General features: G+C 38.7%; 1 protein-coding gene across 1 annotated transcript in view; it reads right to left on the bottom strand.

Moving 5' to 3' along the window:
- Positions 1-24,890, bottom strand: part of PDGFC (platelet derived growth factor C) — a 129,117-nt gene extending 104,227 nt beyond the window's left edge. Inside the window, exon 1 of the mRNA XM_054066006.1 lies at positions 24,567-24,890. Coding sequence (XP_053921981.1) covers positions 24,567-24,678 — 112 coding nt within the window. The 5' untranslated portion in view covers positions 24,679-24,890. The remainder of the gene's footprint in view (positions 1-24,566) is intronic.
- Between the last annotated feature and the right edge of the window lie 685 nt (positions 24,891-25,575).

The raw sequence follows: 25,575 nt of genomic DNA, 5'->3' as shown, positions 1-25,575 counted from the left end.
ATCTGTAAGTCAGAGTCTTCTTTTGAAGCTCCTAAGGTGTACACTTCATTTAAAAACAAAAAGGAAGAAAAAGAAATAGGCAATTCTGCTACTCCACTTCTTAAGTGATAACCTCATAATGTAAGAAACACCAGGACTATTTAAGTCTTGATTCGCTCCTACTCAGTCAGAGATATGTTCAAGTTCATCCAGTGACACACTTCTGGAGTGATCCTTAAATGCAATGCTACAGCTTTTCTCCAGGAATGTCACGCACAAGATCTGAAACCCCTCCCTTCTTTAGGAGGAATCCTGTGCCTCTCTGATTATTGCGGAAACATAGAATAGAATCATAGAATCTTTCGGCTGCACCTTTGAGATCATTGAGTCCAACCATATACGTCCACTACTAAATCATATCCCTGAGCACGTTGTCTGACCATCGCTCCAAGTACAGTGAGTCAATCACTTCCCCCGACAGCCTGTTCCAGTGCCTGATAATCTGTTTGGTGAAGAAATGTTTACTGATATCTAATCTGAACCTCCCCACGTGCAACTTGAGGCCACTTCTTCCCATCTTATCACTAGACCTTACTATTACAGACTGGTAAACTGTTTTGTGAAGAGATATTTATGTAAATGTGCATCAAGTACAGTCTAATTCCCAATTAAAGCCCAGCTGTAAACTCAATAGAAGAAAATCATCTATATTTGGAGACAGCTCACATGATGACAAAGTACCACCTCAGCCTGTCAGGAGCGGAATATTTCTGGATATACACAAGCAGAGCTTTTTATGTTGTCAGCAAATGCTAATAAGAAGAGCCTGAAGAAATGTTAGCTGTTTCCAGGTTAGATTATATCTCACCAGGAAAACATAGGACAGTCATTTTATAACAGTGAAGGTGATATTTTAAAATGAGTACCTAGCCCAGAATAATAAGAGAAAAACCCTGGGAAACAGAGTTCCAAACCAAGGTCAAATGCCTTAAATACTGAAAAACCTCACCTTTCCTCATGCTCATTCTGTGAAGTGCATGCACTCAAAAAAAAAAAAAAAAAAAAAAAGGCAAAGAAAGCCTCCATCAACTTTGAATAATGTCAGTTCAAAAATATTCTTCTCTTTCAGTACAATTTTAAGAAATTAATAACCGTAGCCCTGAACTTGAGCAGTAACTGAGGATACTGTTACAAATATAAAATTGGCAATAAAGTCTACTTTACTTGAGTCTAATATACTAATACCCAAATTCAGTGTCACATTCCCCACTTCATCAGTTTAAAAATTGTACTTCAATTTTCCTATTCAAAAGCTTTGAAATTCTATTTTCATACCAGTTTGCCACTTCCTATTAAAAAAAAAACAAACATACCAGAAAAGGCCACCCACACCACCAAACCTAAAGCCAATCACTGTCTGCTGGGAATGCAAGAGAAGTTGACTCTAAATAGACAAAACTGAAAGGAATTGTGAAAGCAAAGGATGCAACAGCTCCACGGTTCTGACCTTTAGAAGGACAGCTTTTCATGAAAAATGAATACTTTTGTATTGGAGGTAAAATGGCAAATATTTCCTGTTATTTAGGAAGGTTTTAGATTACCTTCTCCTCGCTTAAATGCAAGACCTCTGATAACTAACCACAATGACAATAAAAAGACTGTTAAGACTATCCTGAAGCTGTACTAAAAAGCAGATCATATTGCTGTTGGACAGAACAATGAAATTGCACACACTGTCATCACAAAAAAATTGCATTAAGCTGTTTTGATGGTGCAAACAATTTCAGGGCTCTGACAGCTAGGAATCATTCCTCTCCTAATTTCAGGTAAAGAACAACCATAGAGCATAAAAACTAATGACCTGTTGCCTTAAAGGTGAAGAAGAGATCTGAAAATAAAGACTGAACTTTAACCCTTTAGTGCAACCACAGCCAGGGCTCCCACAAATATCCCTGGCTTGAGAATATAGACTTCCTATCAGCTTAGGCTGGAAAGAGTCACTGGAATTTTTAACAAGGCTTTGAATCACAGAAAGGTTTTGTCTTCGGAGCTTTTCATTGATAATTCCACAACAGCAGAGTTTTGGTTCCTTTATCCTCTATATACCACATTTTCAGCTTCAGTGGTAATAGAGGATGCCACCTGCTCCATTATCATTCAAAGCTAGAGGTCACCTTTAAGTAACCAAACACTTTTGTGCGGTTCAGAGCAACCACTGATGTTACACGCAGATAAACCATAAAAAACACAGATAAGATGCAAATACAACAGGGCTCTCTAGTTCAGTAGGCAATCTGATACTTTGAACAGGTAGTCGCGTTCAATTTACTATTCTATAGCCTCAATTTGTGATATATTTGATTACGCAGGTATAATGCATGTGTTTATATTTCAAAAGACCTTGTTGTAACAAACCTTTACATTTTAAACATGGCTACTCACTGAGTCAGAAGAAACAGATCTGAACCTACAAGATACTCAGCACTGACCCTGGTCCACCAAAGCACCTGACCAGCAGCTGAAATTTTGGCATAGAGTCCCTCTGAAAAGCTTCCCAGTCAGGATCAAAGTGCTCACTATACCCAAGAAAAGAGAATCACCTCCTACTTAGCAAGTCATGGATGTGATTCTCACCTAAAACATCAATTAGTTCCATGATACTACGGAGTATGGCTAACTGGGGAGCGAGTTTAATAAGCAATCACAGGAAAGAGTTCAATAAAACCGTTGAGAAGTCACCTAGGTCATCCTCCTGCCCTGAGCAATGCAACTTTAACCAACATCAGCTACAAAATCACACAGAAGAGAAAATAACTCATATAATGGGGCTGCTAGTAACAATTGTAAACACTTAAAAATGGAAAACCAGCACAAAAGGTAACTAACGATCGGGCATGAGAAACACACATTAAAGAAAGAACGTGTATGGAAAAATGTTGTCCTGGTTTGTAGAGTGAGGCTTCACAGGAGACATATTTTAGTCTAACATCAATAAAAAGGCACCTTTAACTCAAATTTGCAGATGAGTTATTTGTAACTCCAGATAATTGCACATGGCATGCCCTGTGAATCAAGAGATAATTAAACACATTAAGTGACAACAATTGAGTTCTAAGAATACACTTGATCCCCTTGAGGCCCAGTTTTCTCTGTTTTAATCCTGCTCACTTATATCCACTCAAGTAATAGCTTTGCTTGCCCCTGGCTGAGCAACGTTCAGGATTACACCACTAATTAACTGGGGGCACCAGGATTTTAAGGCCTACACAAAGTAATGAAGAGCTAAGTTGAGAAAGTGCCTTAGAAAGTTTGTTAGGCCACAAATTTTTACTTCTTCAGAACAGGGATTACTTTCTTGGCTCATCTGAAGGCAAGAGATGAGATGATCATATAACTGTCTTCACATTCATAAAACTTCCACGTATGTAAGTTAGGCAAGAATATGAGTTACCATCTTCTTCAAAAACAAGATACAGAAAGTAGCAGGTGAAAGTTCACCTGGAAATAAAGCATCAACAGTATAGATCCGACAAATCTATTCTCCTGCATGTCACATCACTTCTCTGCTTGCTTGCCTTTTTTCCCCCCCAGTTCAATAAACCCCTGGTGACATGTTACCCAAAAACATTAATTTTAAAGCCAATTCTTTATTCGTAATTAAGAAAACTATCTACAGTACCACAAAACTTTAGAGTCTTGCCTGTGCAAGATTAATAAATGCAAGTACTACCCAACTCTTGAGAATTGTGTTACTACATATTTTCCATATTTTCAAATATTACATAAACACTGGTTAATGCAAGAATGTGACCCTGGAGAGAAAGCTCCCTGTTTTATGAAAGCATCAGCAAGGTACTCATAATTCTTGTTTGAATTCCTACTTGTATGGACTGATTCAGAAACCTTACACACATCTCCTGACAAAATTTTAAGTCACATGCTTTGTGGACATCTCCACTGACTGTAAATTCACACTTCTGCGATCCACACTGAAAAATGCCACCAATCTGCCTCTGGAGAATGATATCAGCAAAAGTAGCTTAAGTGAAAGTGTTTCAAATTGTAAAGCTTCAGATTATTTGCAGTCCTCAAAGCGCTGATGATCAGAAGCAACAGAGTCAGTGGAAATGAAACCCCACCTGGATGCATATTTTGTATTGCATACTACAGTTTCCCTAAAATAGTTCACCATTTGACATAAAAGAAAGGTAACAGATTTGTTACGCTCTCTACAGAGAGGATACAGTTTTTTCTACATAAGCAAACTATTGCATTCATGCCTTTTGTATTACTCAATCCAATTGTACTTTCTTATAGCAGTGATATTTAAGTGTTCTGCATCCATATTATGGGGATGGAGATAAGTCAAATTGAATCAGAAATAAATGTCTTTGACAAGTGAAACAGTAGATGCCAGAGAAGCTACTATTTTTGAAATATTTTCACATGTCACATAGGTGGGGTTTTGTTGGTTTGTTGCTTATTCTGAGGGGTTTGGTTTTTGTTTCTTTTTAAATAAAAACAAAACTACAAAATCAATTATTCTAAGACTATCACTGCTAAGGCATGTTGGTCAACAGACACCGAATATCCAGAAGGAGTTACGGATAAGTTTTGGATAACCTAATAAGCCATTATCATCTTTATCTCTCTCGGTAAACAGACATTTTGAAAGAAGAAACACAGTCATGAGAGTCTGATCCAAGTATTATTTTTAGTTCTGAAGCTGGATGAGGCAATTCAGCTTAGCAAGAGCATTATTTCAAAACCTGTTTCTTTAGGATAAAGTATATTTCCACTGGAAAAAGAGAAATACTACTTTCTTTTGCTTTTAACCCACCAAACTTCTTTATTTAAAGTCAAGTTTGCAAAGTATTATCTGTAAGTTTTTGAACTGCATACTTGGAGCTGTGTAGTTTTCTGGGTAGGTCACAGACAGAGGGAAACACCCCTTCCTGACCATAAAAGGTCCGCGTACATGTTCTCAAGTGGAAAATGTGTGGGATCTTATTTACAAATGTATAAATACATGCCATTCCTTTGTGCTCACAGGCACAGTTGAAAGTGAGCCAGAAAAGGAAATACTAGCAACTTGATCTGAGATTTCTATTACATTTCACCTAGGATGGTATCATTTCAGCCTACATTTTCTTAGAAGTCTAATTATTTTAGTGAATGAAGCCATACAATATTTTCCAAATAAAGAAAAACACAAATTGTATTTGTAAGTATTTTTCAGTTTGTGCACCAAGCATCCGTTTTTAGTCTGTCCTCCTCCAACGTCTATAGCCTCTCCTAAGCCAGAGACAGTAGAGTGAGAAAAAAAGCCCAGGTGATCGGTACCAGATCCAGCAGCAACCAAGATATGTCTCACAGCAAGTAGCTTTTCCCTCTGAAAGAGTTTCCTGCAGATGAAAACCGCTGGTGAGCAGCATGCTGCTGGCACCATCCTCAGGGACACCAGTCCCTGCCGTTAACACTGCCCACAAAGAACCAGACCTGGATCATAGCAGGCTTTACTTAACAGGGGTATCTGATATAACTGAAGACAAAGAAAATACTTTAGCATGAGTCAGACGGTTTATGACTGCAGAGTTCATTCCTCCTCTAGGAATCCATTAAAGCGGAAAAAAAAAAAGAATAAAAGTAAATCCAACCCAAAACAGGACGACTAATATTTCAATTGTTACTCTACCTTTAAACATAGAAGGCAATATTCAAAACTAATTTTTTTTAGTTATCTCAAACAAAAATGCTTACCAAATAATCTCCCAGGATTAAATTAAAGCTGAGCTTTCAATTCTACAATTTAAATGTGTTAGTGCAGTGCTATCAACATTAATTCTAGAACTGCAGAATTTAAAAACACTACCAGGAAACAAGTCCATGCTACTATCTAGTGCTTATCTTGTCACAAGGTAACAAGGATTATCAACTAAGTAGTCATTATTTATTGTGTGTATAATAACCAGGACATCAGAGCACAGATGCCTTCAGAGCTACACAAGTTCTCTCTTGAACATACTTTTCTAAGAACAAATATTTTTTTATTTTGGTTTCAGTCGAAATCCACATTCCTAAATGCAAAATGGCATCCAAATGCTGACTCAGGAGAAACTAGAAAGACACAGTCAGGTGAAGCATCTGGTACTCTGAAGGATATGTTTTTCTTCATTTAAAAATAACCCAGAAAACCTAGAAAAATATTCTGTTTAAAAAGGAGCAGGAGGAGAAATCAATCACTATCCTACACAATGCAGACACAGATACAGCATTACTTGTGAAACTCACCGGTAAGCTTTTTAAAAATAAAATGCAGGTCAGAAGGAGGGCAAGGAAATGGATGGAAGACAAGGAATTCCTTTGCAAGATCTAAATGCCGTTGGCTACACTGAAAAATATCTAGGGCATTTTCCCCTTCAACTGCGGAGCTCAAAATAACTGGTAAGCATTATTTACTGTCATTCTGATGCTCAGACAAACATCTCGAGATGTAATGCAAAATAAACATTCCTACACATACATGTCCTTCCCTCACATGAATGGCAAATGGATCACAGTTTTCACAGCCTCCACGTTGTCTTCAGAAATAGGTGATTTGCCCATGACAGTACTGAAAAGGGTTCTTCATATAAACTAACTAAATAGACTTGTTCTTTTTGCAGGCTGGTGCGGTAGAAGAAATATTCTCCACTTCTCTTAGGCAAAGGCCTAATGGAGGAGTAGATTCTGAAGGTTTAAGAAGAGTCTGAAGGTTTAAAAAACAAGAACAGTTCTAAGGGAAGAAAACAAAGACCTAAACAAACAGACTACCATTTGACATCACAACCCCAGGAAAGAACATTGAAAATTTATGTCTTATTTTTACAGGCACCATCTGAATAACAACTTTTTTTTGCCTATATTAACAATTATATACTTAAAATAGAACATGGGAAGAGTTTGCTTCAGTGAAATTTATGGCTTCATCTCACTGTGGTTCATTTCACTCCCAGATCTGAGCACAACACAAAGAAATTTCTCAATGTCTTTCCCATGTGCAGAGCTGCTATCTGTCCTACTGGGACAGCTACATTGCTAAGTACAGACAGGATTACGCTGCTAAGAGCAAAATCCTGCATAATAGGAACCTACAGCAAAAGTGCAAAGAACCAGAGGAAACACCACCACTGTATAAATCCAAAGTCTACTCATAACTTGAATACTGCTTGTCAATACTTTTTGACCCTTGGAATACCAACATATATGTACTTTATATACCTTTTTATTAATATCTCCTATACCCACACATATACAAATGTGTATATTTCCTCCAAAGGAACACAAACATGATACAGGAGGACAACAAGGCAGGTCCAAAGCCTAAAGCAGCTCTCAGGCAGGGTTTTATAAAAGCAGGTCAAATATAAAAACCATAGACAAAACCAAAGAACTAGAAAATATTGAATAAAATAAACCAATAGCACATGTGAAGCAACTAAAAGAAGATATTTATCTGTCACTTCGTTAAAAACTTTCTAATCATCAGAAATAGTAGAAAGCAGGAGTTTACAAGGTATAAAAAAGCTATTGAGCTTCAAAAGCCAAACATTCTGCCTTAACATTTAAAAAAAAAAAAAAATCTGACTGTTACATTGCTAGAAGGCAGGAGAATAGATAGGGAATCATCATTGCATTCCTTAATAAGTACTTTCAGGTACAATACCTTCAGATAACTAGACCTTTCATTTGGCCTGGAATGGCTGCTATTACCTTCTAGACACTTCTCAGGGAATTGCATTGGCACACAGGCTACATTACTAGTGCTTTCTTTTAATCTACAGTATTGTAGATCACAGCATTATACTTAACCTTATCTCTTCCTTTTGGCCTCGTTACCATTGATGATATTAGAAATGCACATAATATTCCATATCTTTAATTACCTCTCCTTGCCTACCTTTAATAAAATTGTTTCATCTCAAATACAAAGCACTTCTTCGAGCATAATGAAGAATAATTTTCTTGAATACTCCTTGGCCTAATATTTAATAAGCTGATTAACCTCAAGTTCTACATCTTCAAAAATTTCCAGACTTAGAAGTTAATTTTTTACTGAAATGTTCTTAGTAAACAAGAGTAATGTCAGAGTGAGCTTTGCAATTGTCGTGTCCATAACTTTGTTCTGTTTCTTCTCATTCTTAAAGATTTCAGCTGTGCTTTCAAATTCCAGTGCCACAATTGCTACAGCTTCTATTCCTGCAGTTTCCGCAAGGTAGAAGTGAAACATAATTGACAGACATTTAGTCACATATTTATGTAAAGATCTCAAACAATACTAAAAACTCTCCAGACTTGTGAAAGACTGGATAACAGAACGGCAATTACAGTCTTACAGACCCAAATGGTGGATAAACAACTCAAAGTAGTTAATTAGTGGTTGGCTCTAAATCAAAGGCATTATTGTAGAGCAAGAAAATTAAGTATTTAGGAAGGAATTTACAGGGACCAAGAAGAACCGTCTGATTTGAATTTGGTCAAAGGAGTGTGTCATTTCTGTAGCAAGTGATGTGATCTCAGTCACCATGTCAACCCTCTAGCATGAGCAGGGGGAGAGGAAGAAAAATGGTATTAAATAAACAGCAAAAGACTTCACAAACAATTATAAGAACATCATTATGACACATTCAGTACCAATAAAGATAGAAGATTACCACAGTCTCAAAATCCCCTTCATCTAACATTTTACATTTCTTTGGAAGCCTACTCAACTATTGGTTAAACGTAATTTCAAGTAAATTGCAAGAACAGAACAGAGTAAATAGCTAGACCTTGTACTTTCGATTGCTCCGACTTTATTACTGCCTAAATAATGCCATGATATTAAGAAATATAACTGAAGTTTTTCATTGATAGACTCTCATTAAGTATATTCCCTGGCAAAATTTTTGCTTTAAGGAAGAAATAAAAAGCTCTGTCTCCAAGATCCTAGAAGATATCTGCAAGTACTCCAATAAAGTTAATACTGCCTAAAGTCTTATATATAACTACAGCTTGAAGAGTTATAAAATAATTGTTGGAGGTGGCATTATCATCATTAAGTAACCTTCTGCAGTAAGATTAAGATGTTAAAATTTCAGCGAGGTCTAAGTAAATCATGCATATATGAGAAAACTAAGGAAAGAAAACAGAATCATGCCAAGCCTGAGAAACTAAAGACACAGAAATACTTTTTTTACTGTAAGAAATATTATGAAGGAGCTGAAGCTATAGAGAGAGTTATTGTCTGGAAACAGTCTCTTTGAATATAAATATTGCTTATTCGAACTGGTCTTTGTAAATACGCATTTGGAGAAGTAAGGGAAAAAAATGTATCCCAAACCAATTAACCAGGTACTCAAAAAGAAAGAAAATTTAGGAAAGCTGAATTACATACAGAAGGAAATGACAGAGCAGCAAGAATTTTAAGACCAGGGTACCCGTCTTAAAAGAAAAACAAACCCATAATTGTCAAAGAATGAAAGCAGATTCTTTGAGTTTGATCTCGTTTGCTCAAAGACATGCTTAAATTTAGTATAATATTATTACTTTTGCCTTATTTCTATCACTTCTATTTCAAGACAGTATTTATGGACCTGCAGAAGACAGCATCTTATTAACACCGCTTCCTACACAGCAGGGAAAGTATCTATTTACATTACATAGGTGAAATGATTAATATCTTTCACAGAAAAGATCTGGAGAAAAATTATGGCAAATACGGCAAATATGTGATCAGACTTTTTTTTTGCCTAAGACCATGCCCCAGTTTTGATCTGATCATTGTACTTCCGGTCTAACAAGCTCTCCCATGGAGTTTTTCTGCTGTTTGCTACAAAAGATAGCAGAAACATAAACATCTTAGTACTCTGAGCAAATGATCCCATTATGTTTCTGATGTGTTGCTTGCAATCAAGTGACCTTGAAGAGAAGGACTGATTTGGTTTTGGTGGGGCTTTTTTTTTTCTTGTTCAGTTTTCAAGAGCTAAATCAGAGACCACTCGAGCTACACACAAGATCTGCCCCTGTGGCCTTTCTCTAACTATAACAGAAAGCAGATGCCAACCAAGAACTGAAAGCTTCATGTGGACCATTATAAAATTTATTTCCGCAAAAGATGATTCCAGGGGCTCCAGACCTGTTCACAGACAAAAATTACCAAAGCTCCTCTTCCTCCATCCATATGTATATCCACAACTAACAATTTCTGAACAAAATCTTTTTGGCAGGTGCAAGCTGCTGACCTTTCTGCTCAAAAATCAACACTGTAACCACTGCCTGGATCATACCCTTTTCCCTTAGGACTCAGCTTATTTCAAAAAGAACCCCTGAAAACGCAGAATTCATCTAGGCTAAAGTCACTGTTTTTCTAACAGCCTCAAAATGGTTCCATTTCTGTTACTTCATTTTCCTTCTCCTATCATCTTACCACAGGAATGCACTTGTTTCCCACTACTCCCACTTTGACCAAACCACCACCCACTGACTTTATAATAGTTGTTTGGTACATCACAACCAGGAGACAGCTTTCAATCACAAATGAAGTCAGGCTCAAATTGGCCATCCTTTTGAGAGATCATATTAAAAAAAAAAAAAAGAGACCTTTTTATTACATATTCCATTCTTTATCAAGGATACCAATGTAACGGACACTCAATATTCACTTGCTGAAACAACTACTGCTGAAATTTTCTGTAACGTTTGGTTTAACTTCTTATGAGCATCTCTGCGCCCTACAAACAGCAACTATTTATTTCCATGAATACTGCCTCCCCGTGGTTAGCAAACACAGGCACTCTCAACTGTAAACAACTCTTTAAAGAAGGAATGACATTATGTTCTTCCTATTTGATTTTCTTCCCAAGTACACAAAAAAAAATAAATAAAAATACTACAAGCATGAGGTATAACACAAGCTCTAAACAGAGCTCCTCAACCCATATGAATAATTAAAAGCTAAGGGAAAGGAGACAGTGAGAGAGAAAGAGAGTCAGACAGACAGACAGAAAGAGGTCTTGTTGGAAATCTTGTTTCTCCTCTGAAACATTTCGGGCATTATGAAATCATTCTTTATAAATGTGCCAGGAATAACAAAAACAAAATATGGTTGCACTGAATCTTTCTTGGCACCAAGGTGCCATTGCGCAGTTTGTTATGTTCTCTACTCTTGCTTTAAGGATCGAGTTCCTAGTGGCAACACAAGCATGTGCCAGAAAAGAAAGTATAGAGAATTTTCAAAGACATACATATAATTATTCCATTGTGACTAAGTTTCATTTTTATCTTGATTTTTTACAAGTATCATCATTTGCTCTTGTTCAAAGTAGTGATAATTACTGGCACAAAGCTGTCTGTCAAAACCACACTTACTAGCCACAAAAAAGACAAGCAATTCAAAAGGCCGTGTCTGATATTTTGATTTTGTTACACAAAGAGAAAATGGAGAAAAACAGAGATTGCTTATGCTGAGAAATCAATACTGGCAAAAAGCCTAAGAAGCTTCTGCTTTTATCTGTACTTCATCAGACATATAAATGCTTACATGACATTGAAGAACATTTTAGCACGAAAAACTACCATGGTTGAAAGTATCGGTTTCTTTCTTCACTCTCTAATAACATAAATACAAAGTCAATGACTTATCAATATTACTTTGTAATAAGCAAGCCTCAAGGCATAGTTAAAGAAGCATTAGAAACTTGCTTGCCAGAAGTTTAGCTGAATGACAATAAAGACCTACATCTTCAAATGAACACCACCACCACCACCACACACCCGATATTTTGAGGGAATGAACCTCGAAGAGAGTTCTTAACCATCCTGCAGGACAAACTAAGCCAGTATATTCCAGTATTTATGAAAAATAGATTGTAGTCTTAGGTGTTTACACTTCATGTTCTGATTGTTACAGTGAAAAATCTTCCCAAGCCCCCTTTTTAATACCTTCACATGATGTAAAAAGTCAGGCGATAGATATCTAGCAGACTTATAAAATAAGATACTTATGCACAACAGTCTGAGAAAAAGTTTAACCATATTTAATCTATGGTTCTATGATTCATTCTATTCTATGATACTATTAGTTAGTAATGAAAGAAGCTACTGTGCTGGAGCCCCTTTATCAGTGTTCTGCTGCAGAAAGAAAAAAGATACACAAGAAGGCAGTTTCTATGCAGTGTGATTCACTGCATTATTTTCCTATGGATGACTTTCAACACTGATTTCCCTTTCACATTTGTCTTCACGTCCCAACACATAGCACTTCTCTACGTCATCTGACATTGTTCACAGCTCTGCAAGCTGTGGAAAAGACCATTTCTACCTTAGCATAAAGGCAGAAGCATTTTTGGTTGCAGTTCTTATAAAATTATTTTTAAATTCTTATCAGCAACAAGGATTTCCAATCTGAACATTAATATCTTACTGTAAATGGGGCAAAAGTCTTGTTGTTCATGCTGCTCAGATTCCTTAGCTTAGGAGAGGCGCTGAATAAAAGAGAACCATAGAAGAAAAAAATGCTCAAAATAGGAATTATTAGCCTTTATCTTTCAAATACTTTTCCATAAATAAACTTTATTAGACTTCAATCATTATTAATTTCTTTTTTTAGATAAGAAAATTTACATGAAGTAAATAATTTTTATAGTTAGATAGGCACAACCACTATAAAAAATATTAATACAATTACTGATTTTAATTTCACATTTTACAGACATAATCATAAGTCTGAAAAAGAAGTCATCCTGTTACATGTTTCCTTCTTCCAAGCTTTGAATTAATGACGACTTGGTGCATCAGGTATTTTGTTCCTAGTAACTAGATCCAATCACTTCTCAACTTCCGTGTAATTCCTCATACAGAATGAAAACTTTCTGGGTACCTTAGTGAAGAACTTAGCAACACATCTTTGCATCTTTTACATCTATCTAAAGTGTTGCCACCAATTAAGTTTAAAGAGTAAGCATGACCAGCAGGTTGAGGGGGTTGATTCTGTCACTTCAGTCTGCTGAGACCTCACATGGAGCACTGCATCCAGCTCTGGAGCCCTCAGCGCTAGACAGACAAGGACCTGCTGGAATAGGTCCAGAGGAGGGCCACGAAAATGATCAGAGGGATGGAACACCTCTCCGATGAGAAAAGGCTGACAGAGTTGGGGTTGTTCAGCCTGGAGAAGAGAATACTCCAGGGAATTCTTATGGCAGCGCTCTGGTACCTAAAAGGACACAAGAAAGCTGGAGAGGGAATTTTTAAAAGGGCGTGTAATGGCCTTAAACTGACAATGGGTAATGGCTTTAAACTGAAAGAGAGTAGACGTTAGGATTTAGACTAGACGTAGGGAAGAAATTCTTCATTATGAGGGTGGTGAGGCACAGGAACAGGTTTCCAGAGAAGTCGCGGATGCCCCATCCCTGGAGATGTTCAAGGCCAGGTTGGATGGGGCCTTGAGCAGCCTGATCCAGTGGGAGGTGTCCCTGCCCATGGCAGGGAAGTTGGAACTCGATGATCTTTAAGGTTTCTTCCAACCTAAACCACCCTACAATTTTAGGATTACAGCTAGTCATCTGGTAATGCAATATTTATAAGGAAGTATTCACACTTAAAGGAATAGTGAACATAATCAATTGCTAGTTCATAGAATAGCATGCATTAGAGTAAGAAGCAAGTTTACAACTTTTCTATTAAAGATTGACTAAAGCAGGGGCAGGGGTTAACTAAATGCAATCTATTACCACAGATGCTAAGTGCTTTACAAAATATATTTTAGTGTAGACTTCAAGTTTAAAGCAATGAGTATCCTGCAAAATTATGATGGAAAGGCATGAATATAAGTGAAGAAACAGCTGCTTGTGACTAAAGCCTAAAATCATTATATAGTAGCTGTGTTAAGCTAGCCAAGGGAATGTAGCGGAGGATATACAGATATAGATACATGGAAAAGTACTGTGATTCTTTTATAACACCATTCACTACAAACTCAAAAACATATTCCAGAGTTGCCTTCTAAGAGTCTGAAGACAGGATGGGGTGAAAGGACTAAAATCAATAGCTACTCTTTTCTGTGGCAATATCTAGGTGAACATGCACATTCCAAAACCATATGGCGGGAACCAGCTGCAACCACACAGATGAGAAATTATCCCTCTGCGGAGCGTATCAGTCACATCCAAGCTGCCTATTGGGCTATGATCCACATGTTCAGCAGCCCCTCTTGGCCTACAATTAAATGAACGTAAGAACAGCTGACATGTAGAAGATCAAGAAAGGTTTCATCTTTCTCAAACCAGAGAAAATGAAAGTGAAATATAAATATTACTTCCCATGTTACCTAGCATTATTTGATCTTGATAGAAATGTACAAGATTACTACTTAAACTGCACACTATTTATTGAGTGTTTAGAGACACTTTTAACATACCACTAACCCATTTTTCATACAGTCAAAATACTTTACACTGCTTGCCCAAGCCAACTCAAAACAAGAGATTCTGGCTTTTAAAAAAAGTACGAAGAACATGTTCACATTACAAATTGTCGATAATATAAATACAAACCTTTTACAAACAACACTGTACAAAGCAACATTCATTTGTATCACTTTCTGAATGACCTCTTCAAATACTGTGTAATCACACAGATACACTTCCCAAGTAGAAACTGTAATTTTCACAGGCACAGTATCAATCATTTGAAAGACAAATGAACAGCACATTAGTTAGTTCTGTACATACAATAAGGTGGCTTCACCCGTGTACAGTTAATTGCAGCTAACTCCAGACTTGCACTGAGATCTTTTCATTCTGAAATGATCTACAGAATTTAGTGCATGAAGAGTTAGGAGAAGTAGCTGAAGCTGCATTGAGCGGAGCAGCCACCTTTCATGAGAAGGAAAGCACTCCCATAGTACCCGACACCGATGAGCCTTCCCCAAACGTGAGAAAATTGTCCATATATCAGTTTATATTTGCATTGAAGCATATAAATAACCCTGCAAGACGTATTTGAATATGCTATCCTCTTTTCCACTCTACTTTTTCAGTACTCTCCGGCAAGTGATGATATGAGTCACGAGGGTCTTGTGAGTCAACACACTGTAGATATAGGCCTACATATGTTTTGGTGACCAGTGCCAGTTTGACTTGGATCACAGTCACTACTGTTCTGCACAAACCTACTTCTATGAACAGAGCAGAGAGCCAAAACGGTTGCCTTGTAATTAGTCCAGGCATGTTTGAATCCAGAAAGGAAACTTTTAGCTTATTTTCCCCAGGAATGCTACAAAGTTGTCCTACAGCTTTACAACATAACCCTGCAGATCAAGAAGGGCCTCTCATTCACACAGAGAAAGATCAAATCATACTGCTGAATTGTTCTCCTGTTTCTCAGCTTCATTCTGGATGCACTGAAATGTTTGAAAATAGCATTTCTGAGAATTTGTCATGTGTACTGTCAAGGCATTCCGGCAGAAAAAAAAGAAAGTCTTGTTGAGGGCAAAATTCAGTCAAGATGACTATAAAACCTAATCCACACCTTTGAATTTGGATTCAATATCCATCACTTAAACATCTTGTAAATGACCCAATTTGTTTAATCGGGCCTGTAGCTTTTTATGACTTTTCCATAAAGGAGTTACTACATCCATTCCTTGTATTTTGTTTTAGAGTATTTGAATGAGCCCCAGAACCACAAGCAAGTGAAACAAACTCTCTGCAGTTGGAAGTGGCCTCATATAACTCCCCACTACCGGTGAAATAGTCAGAAAAACACTTTCAGTTTGGAAATGCCATACCTCCACACACAGCAAAAGAATTTCCTGTGCCATATGTTTCTTTCAATGTTTAACTATTGTATAAAACGAGTGCTGGTTTCCTGGCAAGGAGGAACCTGTAGTCCTTAGGTCTCGTGCCTCTGATTGGTGTGAACAAGGGCAAAGACAGTCAGATGGTTACACAATATAAATAAAATAAAATCTATCAATCTAGATATCGTAGTTGCTATCATACAATGGCTCATCCAACGAAGCTCCCCAAATGACAATTTTATTAATAAAAGACTGGACAACCGAATTTTGTGGAAAAGAGTATAGCTAAAGATATCAATTAAATTAAGAGATACTATGAATTATTTCACAAATCAGTGCCTCTTCCAGCAAAGTCATTTTCACACTCCACGTGCTTTTAAACAAATGGTGCTTAAAATGTGGCACAGAGAGATTAGCAGCTACAGATTTACATGGGAGGTGTGCTAAGAGCATCTTGAAAACCATTTCTTTCAGTGTAAGTTATTCTTCAAATATGACATTCCCTGCTATTTTTAGATTTTTCCTTCACAGAAAATCACACTTTGCTGATATATGGCAAACTGAGTAATGGTTTAAAGATATAGAATACCAAAACTACAAAAAAAAAAAAAAGGCAGCACACCTTTACCTTTTACTGCCTGAACCTAGTTTGAAAACCATTTATTAGAATAGCAGACAAATTCCCCAGTTACTGCACAATTACTGCAACATATAACCTCCTGCTCCCCGCTCCCCCACATAATTTATTACCAATTCATAACAAGAATATCACAGCAGAAGCAATGCAGAAAGGAATTAAATGTACAGGAAACAAGCAGCATTGCTTCCTTTTCCAGAGACATCCTTTGCTCTTTTTGAGACAGACTGACTTAACATTTCAAGAAAACCACATAAGGGCGATAAGGGAGTTTAAAACCAGCACTCAAAGTTATCACCAGCAAAGCCAGACATCTGTTGAAAGCTTGGAAATCCTCCCTTGCTTCCTTTAGTGGAACTGCAGTATCACAGAGAATGTAAAGGGATAGGTAGCCAACCAACACCAGTGTTCACCTAGAAAACAGAGAGCTAAAAAATTCTAAACAACTCTTTCTACTTCTAGCCACAGTGCTGGCAAGGTGCATGACCAGAGGAAAGCCTCAGCCTCCCAGCTGCTGCCTTGTCCTTCACCCAGCTTTATTCAGAACCAGTGCACACCTTTCACTTCATGCAAAGAAATCGGTATCATGGTGATGAAATTCAACTATGTATACATACTATTTTAATACAGTTAATAATCAGTTTTAAAAAAACTCAAGGAGAAATTTCCATACTTGGGGCTTTCAGGCAGTAGGGGAATAGAGGTACTCTTTGCCCTGGAAAAATCTCCTTAATACATCTGATACCTCTAATTAATTTACAATAAAGCATAAATTTAATGAATAATTTATAGAATCATACAACAGTTTGGGTTGGAAGGGACCCTAAAGATCATCTAGTTCCAACCCCCCTGCCATGGGCAGAGACACCTCCCACTAGATCAGGCTGCTCAAGGCCCCATCCAACCTGGCCTTGGACGCCTCCAGGGATGGGGCAGCCACAACTTCCCTGGGCAACCTGTGCCGGTGTCTCACCACCCTCATTGTGAAGAGATTCTTCCTAATGTCTAGTCAAAATCTGCCCCTCTCCAGTTTATACCCATTGGCCCTAGTCCTATCACTACAAGCCTTTGCGAACAGTCCCTCTCCAGCTTTCTTGTAGCCCCTTCAGATACTGGAAGATCGCTAAAAGATCTCCTTGGAGCCTCCTCTTCTCCAGGATGAACAGGCCCAACTCTCTCAGCCTGTCCTCATATGGAAGGTGCTCCAGCCCCTATTTAATTATGAGGATAATTCACAAAAAGGCACATTGTCATTGAAAGAAGGTGTTACTGGTTACTCCCTCCCAAGTCTCCCATTCTCACTACTATAAAAGAATGCCACTACATTGTAGATAACCTTTGAACACTTTTTAATTTCATGTTCAAGTGCTATTTCTCCCTGTATTGTGTTGGACTGCAGTACATGGGAGGTTAATTCATATTCTCTTTCCCCAGCCCCAAACACCTGCATATAACAATGGCAGTAAAAAAAAAAAATAAAAATATAGCAGCAACCAGCACTGTGAACATCTTCACTACAGAGTTAACCTGCATAGTCTCAAATTAGCCCAGCTTGAATAAAAACAGGCACACAGGAAAATAATAATCCAGCGGCTCAAAGCAACTTAACTTAACAGCCAATGAGTTCTTTTAACTAGAGTCGTAGCCATCTCACTTGACAGTCTAGTCGACAAAGGTAAAAAGCACATTGACATGGGCTGAGGGGTGGCGTGCACTCGCAGGCGTTCAGAGGAATCAACAGTGACAAGAAGCCAAGCAACCTACAAGACCACTGCAAAAGTACAGCCATGCCTACGCCAGGTGAATGTCAAAGTCTGAAATTGCAGGCATGCTTAACAACAATATTCCAATATTCTATTTGGAATAAAACTAATAGAACTCAGAAGACAGACAGGCATTGCTAACTGTAACACAGAAGGCCTACGGCAGACCTAGGAATTAGTTAGGCTTTCTCCTTTCATTTACATTAATTTTGTAGTGGTTCTTGTACTCTTTGTGTATAAGACATACTTAATGAGTGTCTATAAAGTCCTGCCTTGTCTCACCCAGACAACCTAATCAGTTTCTACAGAAGTCGGTCATGAAAACCTGCGGAGGTGCTATTGTACACATGCTTTTTAAGGTGGAGCGTCTTCACATAAAAGAAAACTGTTTCGTATAATGTAGAATCGTGAAATCAAGCATAAATAACCCAATGTAATACTGAGTAGGTTTATAAAATCTCAGTAGAAGGATGTCAAGAAGAAAAGATCAGAAGACAGATGAAAGCTAAGGCTAAGTTGCCTGTGGGTGGAGGCACGAACAAATTTTCCTGGCATTGCCACCTAGAAATAACATCCTACAATTTAAAGAAGTATTTAGAAAACACAAATTCATGTTTTTGCTTCATGACAGCACATTTTGAATTTTCACTCACCTACTTCAATAAAAGTATTTCACATTCAAACACAAGCTGCAAAAGTTACCCCAAAAGGAAATTACAGGCGTGAGTTTTAATGTACAATTAATTTCTTAAACTCTGAAACTATGCACTCATACAGATACCCAAGTGCTACTAAATTAACTGCATTGCTACCTGTTGGCTGTAGTAATTTTCTGTTGTGTAACATTTTCTAAGTCACATGGGTTCACGCTAAAAGACTACTTATGTACAGGTTGATTCTTAAGATGCTGACACACCAGAAAGCGTATTTTCTATGACACATACTTTGTGACTAAAAAGCAAAGGCCTGGTGCTCTGGCAATGTCAAGAGCTATCTATAAAGCAATTGAGGAGGCTCATTTCTAGCTAAGGGAAGTAGGCTTGCACAGTGCATCCTCTTTCTAGGAATCAGGAACTGCCAGACAGAGCAAAAAACAAAAGCAGCAACTACCCAACGGCAAAAAATCCCCCAAACCACTCTGCTGTAATACACAACAAATACTTTACTATTACATGTTGGGTATGTAATAATTATACTCAAAGTTAGGATAAAGTTGTAAGATACAAAATGCATTATGTTTAAGTGAAGACAAAGTTCAGCAAAAGCCCTCTGGTTGTATGGCCATCAGCATCTCAAGGTATGCCCTGTGTTTTTTCTCCATTATAGATCTCTGCATCTAATGGAAAAATAAACTAAAAAATCCCTAAACAACATGACAAAGGTTTAAAGTCTGATCTGCAAACTTAATAACAACTAGTTACTGAATGAGCAAAAAAAAGAAAAAAGCCTTTGTGTTTCCGCCTTAAATTCCATTTAAGATATTTAACAAAGATATGGGAAGCCTGGAGTGTCTACATTTTTAGGACAAGCAGCAAAAGGTCTGTGGTCTTAAAATCCTTACTTTTACCTAAAGAATAAATTGAGAGAAGCAGCAGGACAAAAGTCCCAAGCAGTACTCTGCTGAACAGCAAATAATATGCCAAAAGTCATCTACAAAGACAAGACCCAATTTTTAAAACTTCCTGCAATTTATTGCAGTGTTGTAGAACTTCTCTAATTTGCCACAATCTTTTGCTTGAAGTCAAAAGATGATGTGGTGCAAAAGGGTTTTAAAACATTTCAAAATAAGTCTTGGATTAAACAGAAACAGATTAAACTTGAGAAAAATTGCATCGTTATCAAGTTTCCTTTAGATGTCATGTGCTCGTATTTTATACTTCCTTATCTTCTGAAAATGAAGAAAATTTCTGCTACCCAGCAGTAGTCAGACTGTACTGGCACTCATCAACTCAACCAGAGTAAGCAGAGGTGGCGCCAATCCACACTGCTTTGAAGTATGTTGGTTTATAACAGAAAATTTTGCAGTTAAATGACTGGAATCAAGCGAAAGCACCGGCATTCCCCACCACAAGGGTTCAATGTGCTGCATCATTTGGACACCCACACCTTCATTCAGCCCGAGTCAAATGAACTTAACCAGAAACTCTACATTGTGATGCAGTCTCTGTCCCCAAATAGGATGGAAGATTCCTTTGGTGATACACAAACCAGGGAACCTTCCAGGTGGTTGTGAGGAGGCATGCGAGGCCATACACATGCTGAGGTGATGACAGAAGCTCCCTCCGGCACTTCAGCTACTCGCTTAGTTACAGCTGCATCCCAAAGACGGCCTGAGATAGGAGAGTCTCAGACTCCAGCTCAAGGGTGCCTGTTGTTTTTTAAGCAACATAAATCTTGCCTATTTCAGAAGATTTAAGAAATACATCATGAAGTGATCAATTAGTGAATCTTAATAATAAGAGTTTCTATTCATGTGAGAGAAGAAGGAAAAACCTGAAAAGAAACAAAGATCTGTCAAAAGATAAGTCATCACTGGTACATTACCTGTGCTGCAGGATTGACAGAAATCAAATAAGTGCTTTGGTTTTATAAGACTTATTTAAGCAACCCTATATACTGCTGTTTATTCACACTTCAAACCAACTACAGGAGAAATAATATTTCTAACTAGTTGGTCCTGGTGAGTTGCAAACTGACCTCAGTTTCTTGGCCTTCTGAAGTCATTCATTACTACATTTTAAACGCACACACCACATAAGCTGTACACTTCATTGCTTATAGTAGAATTATGGAACAGTTTGGGTTGGAAGGGACCTTTAAACGTCATCTAGTTCAACCCTACCTGCAGCGAGTAGGGATATATTCAGCTAGATGAGGTTATTCAGAGCCTCGTCCAACCTGATCCTGAATGTTTCCAGGGATGAGACAAGAGACGTACTGTTTTCATTATTTTCTATAAAGACATCCCCATATTTCTCATGGAAATCAAAATAGCTGATAGCTTAGCAAAATTACTTTAAATATTTATTGTATCTTGTCCTAAGGCAGCCAAGAACACAGAACTCAGATACTCCTGCTATTTCATGTTGTGACTGAAATCTAGATTAAATTAAAAATATCACATAAACAGGTGCACTCAGACCACCAGAGTTAAGTCATTAGAATTCAGCCATTCGCATTACTCAATCCACCAGTAGTTCCCTCAGACATTGTAGAAACTACAGAAACAGGATGAAGATACTATGTAAAAAAAAAAACGTAAAAGTAGATGGAAAAGTAGCAAGAACTATAACAGAAAGAAGAAATAAATCACCCAAGTAATCAAATTGAACATGCACATGATTAAGTTTGTTCCTCAAAAGAAACTGAGCAATTTTTTTTATTATTTTTTACTTCTATATGGGAAAAGAGTAATAAATACATCAGACGGCCATAAGAGAACTGAGAAAACCACCTAAGTATGAAAACCCTTTCAAAGCATAATCTATTTTTCAATGGGACAAAGAACTGTGGAAATGAAACCATCCACATAAATGGGAGCCATCACTGTGTGCAATGTTTACTGCTACTTCAGTTTCCAGAAACTTACTTAATCCTCCATGTGAATACTTTCTCAGTTGGATTACAAATAAAAACATAAAAGATAAACAGGTATTTTTCAAGGAAGTCGCATAAAAGTCCCTACTGTCAAGCAGAGTTTACAAATAAAATCTGTTTTAAAGAAAATCTGACTCTAACAGAGGGGCCAATAAAAACAAGGCAGTAGTTTTAAATGGTTTCAAATGGAGCTACACTGGCCCCACAACAACCATTACACCAAGTTCCTAGAAGGTAGCAGGAAAATACTGTGTTCTAAGAATATCGTAACTACAATTACAAATAAATATTTACACTAGGAAATTGCCACCTAAAATGATGCTCACTATGCAGCACAAAAGAGAACTCCTTATATCTGCATTTAGTAAACAAACCAAATTTTGATTTTGAAATTAATAATCACTTGGCTAATAAATAAATAAAAATTATTTTTAAAAAAATAAGCTTTATGCACATGCTCACTCTTTGTAACACAACTACCCCCACTGATTCAATAACTACTCATGCACTTATTCAGTATCACCTTGATGCAACAGCTACAGCACCCGTAAGTGCAGCTGAGTAACACTGTAATCCATTCTACTGCAAAACTTCTTGGCCATTTAGCAGTTTTACAAGTAGAAGACAGAAATTTTATTTGCAGACTGCAGGGGTGAAAAATCTCCCTCTCTTTTGACCAAAGATTATTTGGCACGCAAACAGCCATATCTCATTCTAATACTCCAGGGAGTTTTAATCTGCCTCTAGCTAAAAGCTATACAATCTTTAGATTGCAGCAGAGTGTAAAAATCACTCTAATTAAATCAAGTAAGAACAGGTTTGACCAGTGTTACCAATCCCCCAAATAATTAAAATCAGTTAAGAAAAGTCAGGGGTTAGGACTTAGCTGTACCTAAACTTGTGCTAATTTTTAAAATAAGATTTGCAATTGGAACAACTAGAAATCAAGCTCAACTACAAGAAGAACCTGATCTGTTGTAAGTATAAAATACCGCAACATACAGTTTCAGGGCACTTTTTTGTTGTTAATTCTCCTGGGCTTTGCATTTGTTGCAAGACACAGTGACTAACTTAGAACATGCCAAATTGCATTGCAAACCAGTTGAAGCCTGACCTAAGGCAGCTGCATTTCTGATGTATGTGAACAGAATCTATTTTGTGTGGTCATGTATACTTATCTACATTTACATCTATTTAAACCAGGTTTGTTTCTACGCTGTGTGATCTACCTTTCACGCTTTATTGTTGCGTTCCCACTGTCAGACCCTGGTGGCCCTTCAGGGCCCAGCTGCACTGTCCTGTAACAAGCGCCTTACAGCAGACTGACAGCGTAGCAGGTTTCTTTTCATTCCTGACAAAGTTAAGTCAAAGCAATAATAATTATTTATGTGTTGATACGCTTCGTAAGCACACCATGCAAATTTAACAAAATGCAGCATAACAGCATAAGACTTCAGTATATTGGTGCCAAGTCCATTTTGTCACAGGCTGGTGCCCCAAAGCCTCTAAACGCCAGGTAAGCGGGGAAGGGCTCAAAAGTGACTGATTTCTCACACAGAGCAGATAATTTCCTGTAGTAGGCACAAAGTCTGATTGGTTTCCTGTCAGAACAGCCAGGTCTCTGAGTCTTTTGATCACTTTCCTCTGGCCCTTCACAGTTGCTCTGATTAGAGATTGATCCCTGTGCTGCTCTTTGATCAGCAGCTCCGACAGTCCGCAGGTGCCATATATCCTCGAGTTAGCAGGCCACAGCAGTATTAATCTCTCCTGCTAAGTTTGCTAAGAGCATTGTATATTCTATGCACTCACAGAGCACTTATGGAGGTCCCTGAAACTTTGTTTTCTATTAAAAGATATGACGTAGAATACTTTTTTTTTTTTCCCAGGGAGTCCCAAGTTCAAAGTTGAGAGAATCGAATTAGCCTTGAATCTGCATTTCTGCTTTATTTCATTACACTTCAGAGAGTTTTGAGAGCTTGCAGCTTGGCCTTTTGCATTGGTTTGTGCTCAGGGAAAAAGCTCATTCTACCTTACATGCAAAGTGCTATATTTCACTCCCCCCACCGCCTCCCCCAAACATTAACCCCCAAGGGTTCCCTGAACATCTAAAGTTAAGGCTGTTAGTGCACATTCTACATTAAGTGTGGTTTCATGCACTGTGTAACAGTTCAGTTTGTAAAATATTCTTTAAAATGACTTTGTAATAGCAGATCAAGAGGAAAGGCGCTTAAAAATCTGAATAATGTAAATCATATGGAGTTCAGAGGCTAAGCAAATTACACACCCCGAAGCTGCCTGTGCTGCATGAAAGGAGTCTTTCTCCAGCTCCGCGCAGCTCCAGCCCAGGGGAACTCACATTTGAGAGTTTTCTAAACATTTCAGGTACACTTGAAAGTTGAAAGTAATTCTCATTTCCTATGCAGGATTAGCTCGCTTCCAGCCCGTACAAAACACCCCTCATTCACGCACAGACACCAGGACCCTCACCTCCTCCCCCCAAAAAGAGCGCAGCGTTCCGGGCACACAAAGGTGCGCGGCGGGCAGGGACCGTTCTGCACCTCCGCCCGCAGGGGACGAAGCCCCCGAGCCGGCGCCGGGCTCCCTCCCTCGCCGCTGCCCTTTTACCCTCACAGCGCTCCCCGAACGCCGCAGGCAGACATCCAGCAGCCCCGATCCCGCTCACCCCGGCCCGGCCCACCGAGTTTTTCCCACCCCGCTCCCCCGCCGCACCGCTGCGCGCCTTGCCCCGCGGAAGCGCCGCTTCTGCCCTTACCGTTCTGCTCCTTGGCCCCGGAGAAGGCGAACTTGAGGTCGGACTCGGCGGCGGCTCCCTGCCTCCGGCCGGCCAGGGCAGATGTCAGCAGGAGCAGCCCGAGGAGGAGCATTGGGCCGGCGGGGCGAGGGGCTCCGGCTCTGCAGGCACGGGCGGCGCCGCACCGAGGCGTCGCTCAGCAGCGCCCGGCGCGGGCTGCGCCGCTGGGGAGAAGGCAGCACTGAGCCTGCTCTGGCACCGGAGAGTCGCAGGGTAGTTTCCACATACTCCCATCCAAAACTTTTTTTCCTACAGCTCTTTTCTGTGTCTCCACGTTTTGGTTGGTTTTTTCTTTTTTTTTTTTTTTTCTCTTTAGCTTTTTTTCCTTTAGCTTTCTTTTTCTTTAGCTTTCTTTTTTCCTTTAGCTTTTTTTAAGTTTTTTCTTTAGGGTTTTTTTTTTCTTTAGCTTCTTTTTTCCTTTAGCTTCTTTTTTTTTCTTTAGCTTTTTTTTTTTTTCCCCCTTATTAAAAAAAAAAAAAGAAAAAATCAAAGCAAAATCTGGACCCAGCCCAGCTTCCCAAGGACTAACCACGGCGGAGCCGGGCAGCAGAGGGGCCGGCAGAGGCTGCAGCCGCGGAGGAGCGCGCACCTGTCAGCCGGGGGAGGCGCGGGGGGGCGGGACGCGGCGGGGCGGAGCGCTCCCGCACAAATACCTCTTCGCCGGCTCTCCCCCTCCTCCAGGTCCTGCCCCGCCGTCTTCACCCACCCCTCTCGAAAGTCATCGTGGTCCGGTTTCTGGGCTTGGGAATTAGGGTGAGGCGCTGTGCTGGCTTCCTAGGATTTGTTTACTAAGTCGTTATTGCGGTAATTGGGTTCGTATCTGCAAATTTGATGCTTAGTTAAACATCTCGGCTGAAGCGTGTCCTTGATGCTGGGAAATAAAACACGGAGAGGAGGTTTTAAAAGGCTCAGGGTGCAGATTATTTTTCTTTTCGCAGAACTGCCTGTTTTGATGACCCTGAAATTAGAT

The sequence above is a fragment of the Cuculus canorus genome, chromosome 4 (genome assembly GCF_017976375.1).
Source record: "Cuculus canorus isolate bCucCan1 chromosome 4, bCucCan1.pri, whole genome shotgun sequence".
Classification (NCBI taxonomy): domain Eukaryota; kingdom Metazoa; phylum Chordata; class Aves; order Cuculiformes; family Cuculidae; genus Cuculus; species Cuculus canorus.
This window is presented reverse-complemented; position numbering and strand designations above follow the sequence as displayed.